The sequence below is a fragment of the Brachypodium distachyon genome, chromosome 3, assembly GCF_000005505.3.
Source record: "Brachypodium distachyon strain Bd21 chromosome 3, Brachypodium_distachyon_v3.0, whole genome shotgun sequence".
In the NCBI taxonomy this organism is placed as follows: Eukaryota; Viridiplantae; Streptophyta; class Magnoliopsida; order Poales; family Poaceae; genus Brachypodium; species Brachypodium distachyon.
The window spans coordinates 50,944,070-50,951,277 of NC_016133.3; the positions used below are offsets into that span (position 1 = coordinate 50,944,070).

Here is a 7,208-nt window from a genome sequence, read left to right on the forward strand (position 1 = left end):
TTGCTTGCTGCACTTTAGGACCGAGCAAGGGGGCAAATTTTTAAAAGCAATAATTGTCGATTCAATGTTAAAACTTGTCTTACTGGTGCTGATTTTATTACCGTTGAAGTGTTGCCACTTCACCCAAGTGACGAGGCGTGTTCTTCACAGTGGTTTGGAAAACAAATGCCGGGCGAAAGCAACGGATTTGGAGCGGGCGCAACCTTCTTGTAGGCTCTTCTTCTTAAGATGCTGCGACGTCCGCGCTTTGATAAATTTGCTCCACTACTAGACTACTAATACTGTCGTGCGTTACTTATTTTCCACTTCAGAACCGATCGTAGCTGGCCTTGATTTTACTCATCACGCCTCGTAGTGTTCCCTTGACATTGTTTAAAACCTCGCCTCTCACACTATCTGTAATGTATTTCGGATATCAATGTGCACAATCACGCCTTGATTTTCTTCACAGAACGCATTAAGTTGAGAGAGAAAAGTTGAGATGATAACACGTCCTTTTTTTTTTCAAACGGGGACAAAAGAAGAAAAAAAGGCTGAAGCTTTACACCGTTCCGCTGGGCTATAAAGCTCCTACCTACTGACCCCCTGTGGAAACGCCAGAACGCTCCTCTGTCAGAAAGCTTGTAGCCGAAGCCTCTGCTTCCTCCTGTAGCCCTCTTTGCCTCCTTCCTTTCCTGCTGCGTCGTTCTTCCTGTAATGGGGTGCAAGGCGTGCGAGAAGCCCCGGCCGAATTACCGGAAGGGGCTGTGGTCGCCGGAGGAGGACCAGAAGCTCCGCGACTACATTCTCCGGCACGGCCACGGCTGCTGGAGCGCGCTTCCTGCTAAAATCGGTAAGGCCCGACACCCTCCGCCGCATCTGCATTCCTTCCAACACAAATAAGGGCGTAATTCAGGAGAATTGGGTGCATTGCGTCCAAGATTAGCTGCTCAGGCACTTGCAATTAGCGCCTGAATTTCGTTGTCCGACCGGCTCTTCTGAGTTTCTTTGTCCGTCCGGCTCGTCTGAATTGGCTATTTCCGGGGAAGGAAATCATGTGTTAAGATTTGCTCCTAGTGATTAGTTTCATCTGTTCTAGAGGAAATGCACACTGGCTCGCGCTAATCCTAATTGAAATTCTCCTGTGCCGCAGGGCTCCAGCGGAACGGCAAGAGCTGCAGGCTGCGGTGGATCAACTACCTGAGGCCGGGGCTGAAGCACGGCATGTTCTCCCCGGCGGAGGAGGAGACGGTGATGAGTCTCCACGCTGCACTCGGCAACAAGTAAGCACACCGGCAGCACGCACTGTTTACTCCTTGCACGCAAATGATTGAGACGAGAGACAATTCTCCACGTTGTGGAGATGCTTTTTTCTCTTTTCTTTTTCCCTTTCAGTTTTCGCCACAGTAGTACTCTACCTGTAGGCTGTAGCCTGTAGCCCATCATTTGGACGTGGAGGTAAATTCCCTGCACGGTACCGCTGAGCTGGCGGCTATCCGGTTCTAGAAAACGTTAATGAAGTGAAAGGAAAGAAAAGAAAAGAGAAACGGAAAAGGGAACTGGTGATGCAAGCCACCGAGACGTTTTCCGTAGTGGAGTTGATGCTGACGTTCACGCTCCACAGACGCTCCTGCGCATTCGAAATCCACGAGATTTTTCTGCCTGTCTGGGTGCACATTTGTGATTATTAAAACTGGTCTTTCCGTCCAATTTATTAGTAATATATTGGAAAAAAATTGTGGACCTCTTTAGTACAGCGCAGGAAAATAAATGTGGACAATGCTAAATTCCATACAGTACAGTTGCGTCCTAAAGCAAGTTAGCCCAAAATCATTTTCTTGAAAAACATGCTTTCCTTTTTCTCCTCATTTTTGCTACTCTATCTTCTACTACTAGCCGCCGATGATGTACTTGGATTGTGCTTTGGATCGCTCTGTCCCCCAATCTCAACTGTTTTTTAGTAAGGTTTTTGGTCCACCTTCCCTTATAAACTAGACACTAGGAGTATGAAGCATCTTTTACCTGTATGAAACTATAGAAAACACCTACCCTCTGACAATTTCTGTCAAAAACAAAAATTCTTCTAGTACTACTAATTGCTGCAGAGATGATAAGGAAGCACCGTCCTGTCGATTTTAGCTGTAGACTAGAGCGACGAGAACGTGGTGTCGACTATTTGGGCCAATCCGCGCTCGCTTGCGAGTTAATGAAAACAGCTGCCTTGACAATCCGAACTGGCACGTAGTGATCTCGCGAGAAGATTAGATTCTTTATTGGGCCTTGCAATTATGTCCCCGAGAAAAAATATCGAAGGATCGGTGGTCCACATGAATAGACTACGTACACCACGCTTGTCCCTTTCACCCAAGTGACACATTTTGTTTAAGCTACGAAAAGGGAAAAAAGAAAGGAACGCCCCCAAGTTGTCAATTGCAAAAGCTGAATTTCCCACTAACCCCCGCCGACACAAGGCAGGTCAAGTGAACTGCAAGTCAGTGACATGCTATAAACACTGGCTGTATTATTGACGCGAAACTTGCACTGCAGGTGGTCTAGGATAGCACGGCATTTACCGGGCAGGACCGACAACGAGGTCAAGAACTACTGGAACTCTTACCTGAAGAAGAGGGTCGAGAGCGGCAAGCAAGGCCCAGACGCAGCTGCACCAACCGCGGCGGACTCCGCTGCGGATTCAGACGGCTCCCAGAGCACCAACCCCACCGGGGAAACGGCTCAGGAACCCGCCAGCCGGCCGTCCAACTCCGGCTCGTCGGAGCCGCATCACGAGTCCTACTCGTCGGCCGACTCGAGCTGCCTGACAGTGACCGAGCCGCCGCCTCCTGCTCCTGCCTGCAGGCCCCACGCGCCTGTGGCTCCCAAGGTGATGTTCGCGGATTGGCTGGACATGGACTACATCAACGGTGGCCAGATGTCAGCGGCGGCACCTGGTCTGGCCGACGCTGCTGGGGTGGTTGGTGCGGCTGCAAGTGCAAGCCCAGGGGATCACCATCATCAGGCAGTCATGAGCCAGGGATCCGCGCAGGTCGATGGGCCACCCTGCAGCGTGAATGATTCCCTGCACGGGTTCGGAGACAATGGCACCTGCTGGGAGTTTCAGGAGCAGTTCGACAGCATGGATCAGATGCAGGTAGGCTCCTTCTGTGACCTGCTCTCCGTGAACGAGTTCTTCGGGCTGGACTAGAGCGCGCGCGTGGTTGAAGGAGAAGGGGATATAGGGTTTCTTGAATTCAGACATTTCGTCAGATTTAAAGGGGTGTTTGTAATGCTGCAATGTAAATTATCACCGTGTATGTAATAGAGAGGTTTATACAAAGTTCAGAGACATGAAATTGCTATTCTACTACTGCATCTGCAAGGCTGCCCACTTTGGTTTGGACAGTAGAGCACCGACAGTAAAGATGGAAAGAAAGAAGAATACTACAAGTAAGGACTACTAAAGAGTTAACATTATCTTTCCAAATCTCACTTTAGTAGACCACTGTGAAGGGCAAAGATTTCTTCCACTTTAAGAACTGCCGAGTGATGGGGCCTTCACCTTTCACGTTGGCTTTAAGCTGTAGCAGTGAACAAGTCCAACTTGTAGCAAGAAACCCATGCATTGCCTATCTTTCCTAAACAGAAAAAACCATGCATGTGCATGGTTATGACCTGTGATTATTTGCGGCCCTGGTCCAGATTATATATTGAGAAGCAGTGTCTGTTGGTACCTCTGCTTTCTTCCCCCCACACCTTTTCTCTCTTCCATTACTTTTTCGTTCATGTATTTTATCTCCACAGGCAATACGGCTGGAAGTGGATCCCACATAGTTGAACCGATGAAAGATGACCTATCTTTGACATCGCAATGTCGATGCCATCAGAGTAAAAATTTCAAACATATTCATATATCACACAAGATTGAAGAAAACTACTACTCACTCTCATCCTAAATTCTTGACTCAACTTTGTCCAAATATGAATGTATATATTCTTAAAAAGCGTCTAGATACATGTAATATTTCGACAACAATTTAGGATCGGAGTGAGTACATGGAAAAAAAATGTTGCTCTCGCCTTTAAGTCTACATATGTCGTCATTTTAAACTTGCGTGTGCAAAGGTTTTTTATCTTGTGGTATACTTGCCAAATACTATTGTGTCTCAAGGTCAATATGGTAGTCCCTCCAATCCATAATAAGCGTCTCAGATTTTGTACTGACTTAGTACAAAGTTGTATTAAATCTGACAAAGTTGTACTAAATCTGAGACCCTTATTATGCATCGGAGGGAGCACCACACTATATCACACCCCTGACTTCCTCATCTAGTATTATTGTACTAGGGCGCTACAAACAAGTGGTGACCTAGCCATTAGTAGGAGAAGAGAGAATATTTTAATGCATCACTAGTAACATCTTCTATGGATTGTTTTATGGACGCAAGTTCTTTACAAAATGAGCGAACATATGCACTAAAACATGTCTACACTCTAGATATATCCGTATCTAGACGAAGTTGGGTCAAAAATTATGAAACAAAGAGAGTACTTCGATGGAGTAAAAAACCAGCGATTCATACAAGATGGTGGAACCCACAAAGTAAGTACTCCCTCGGTTCCAAAATGTAGAGCGTATAATTTTTTGTTGACTGTCAAACTTCTTAAAGTTTGACCAACTCTGTAACCAACAATATCAACATCTATGATGTCAAATGAAGATATTAGATTTATTGTGAAATATATTTTCATAGCATCTTTGTTTGACACTATATATGCTCATATGTTTTGTTATAAGCTTGGTCATACTTAGAAAGTTTGACTGTCAACAAAAGTTATACGTCCTATATTTTGGAATTGAGAGAGAATTTATTAACAAGTGGTCTCTCCAACAAGCATTTGGTTGTTATTAAGCTTCGCCACTTACACACTAGGCAATTGCTCGTGGGGCAACAACAAATTGAGTGGATTCTAGATTGTTACTTAATTATTATTTTTGCTGGATGAGGATGACATTCCGGGTCCTCACATTATCACCATCGATTGATATTTATATGAGTAAATATGATCAAGAATCAAGAGGAATTATGAGTCTGGAGTTGATCTATTCTCCATTCCAACATGTGCATTTCTTAAATTCTTAACAGATACACCATCTTGCGTACGGGTGGAATATTTTCAGTTGAATTACCACTTTGTGTAATACATATTTACCATGGGGTTTTAGAAAATATATGTTTGTCGCATTTTGTGTTTGATGATCATGAAATAAAAAGTTATGGTTTAATTGTAGTTCTATTGTCCCCCGTTTTGGAATTTGGACCATATTCTCACCTTGGTTACAATACATTTCTCATGGTTGCAAAATGTTTACTTACTTACCGGTTTTCAAACCTATAGTTTGTCATTTGTTGGTGGAGTTACTGGATTTTCTATTCCGAAAAATACATGTGATTGTATTCGTGATAGCATTTATTACATGTTTTATTTTTTTTGTTAATATGAGGTTTTTATGATATGATATTGATAATTTGATATTTGATATCACTAGTTCATTTTCATACCTACTATTAATTTGTGAGTTCATATCATATAAATCACATATATTAAGGTTGTAATGCTTGGCAAAGGACATGCCGGGATAAAAACTTAATATACCATATATATACTGACAAAAGGAATATGGAGTACTATATTATTTTGAATTTGCTATTTCTCGGCTTACTAAATTGCAAAAATATAAGAGTTAGAGTTGACATCTTTAGGTGTATTGATATCTAACTGCACATTTCTAAAACTAAATTACGCATGCGCAAATTTAAAGATGTGTTAGCACTCCATTTTTTTAGGGAAAGCCATCATGACAGCTTTATTACGAATTAAACCAGAATAAGTGAGTAACATCATTAATAAGAGATTGAATAAGAAAACTAGGGGGTTGTCCAACCAAACATCAGGTGGATCAACTCTTGCTACTCTAGCTAGCCCATGAGCAACTACATTAGCTTCTCGAGGACAATGCTCAATGATAACATTACCTAGATCCTTAAGGGCTTCAATACAGTCGATGTAGATAGCCACTGCTAAAGACGAAGGCCATTGTGCACTCGTCCTCTCCTGCACCACATCACTGCAGTCCGACTAAATCAAGAGATTCGAACAGCCCAGACTTTGAGCGAACTGAATTCCTCCACGGAGCGCCAACGCTTCAGCCGTCGCATCATACACCACTCGCAAGTAACTATTAGTCGCGCCAAGAAATGCTCCAGAAGCATCACGAATCACCGCTCCCGTGGCTCCATCCTCCAGGTCCGCATCAAAAGATGCATCAATATTAAGCTTCTGCATACCTTGAGGAGGCCGTTGCCATCCTGGCGTTGGATACCACTTGGCTTCGAATAAGCCCGCACATAATTCATTGCCACAGGCTGTATCGGTATGGAGGATCGCCCTGGTAGTTGAATTGACTCGCCTTGTGACTTCTTTCCCACCAGATGTACCAACATGGCACAACTGCTAGTTCACCATTAATTATAGGGTCCAAGTAAATATTCTGAGATTGCCCACCTCCCAGTAGCTCTTCAAGCACCGCAGAGCCAGAACGGTTATGGAGCACAGTACCGCTGATCAGTTCACTAATTCCCAAAAAATGCCAAACCTCCTGCGCCCTTGAGCATGTGAACAAAACGTGTTTAAGATTTTTTGTTGAACAAAAATACAAGGATTTGTTAGTCGGTTGACGCTACTACTGTACTCCTATCTGTATGTACCGGTCCAAAAAAAATCACTCCTATATGTATGTGCGAATCCTTCCGTTTTCGTCAGGGTTAATTCTCGTAAATTGTCCCCAATTCCAGCTTGCCGCTACCCTAGCTCTCGACATTCGGCGACGCTTCCCCCCCTCCACTCGGCCCGGCGCTCGTCCCTCCTTCCCCAACCCACGAAAACTCCCGGAGAGGGTTCAAATTTGTGCCTGATCAGGGCGCCGAACACCTAGGGGTCCGTTTGGAACCTAGGCTAGAACCGTTCTAGTCTTGCCGGGCTAGGTTTGTTGTTTGGTGGTAAACAAATTAACTGGTTTTTTAAGGCAAGTTAGCCAGCCTGGGATAGAAGATTCGGCTCGCCTCTGACGGCAAGCCACGTTCCGCAAAAATCTTCTACTCTCGAACAACTATCTCGTGTGAGTAGCAGCTAATCCTTACCATCAAAAACATTAAAGCAAATAAGTAGTCGAG

General features: G+C 44.2%; 1 protein-coding gene across 1 annotated transcript; it reads left to right on the forward strand.

Annotated features, from left to right (window-relative positions):
• The first annotated feature begins 577 nt into the window (after nt 1-577).
• Nucleotides 578-3,355, forward strand: LOC100830017 (transcription factor LAF1). The gene is made up of 3 exons (XM_003569916.4): nt 578-832; nt 1,133-1,262; nt 2,527-3,355. Exons 1-3 carry the CDS (start codon nt 697-699, stop codon nt 3,179-3,181), a joined length of 921 nt encoding a protein of 306 aa, XP_003569964.1. The 5' UTR covers nt 578-696; the 3' UTR covers nt 3,182-3,355.
• The last annotated feature ends 3,853 nt before the right edge of the window (nt 3,356-7,208 follow it).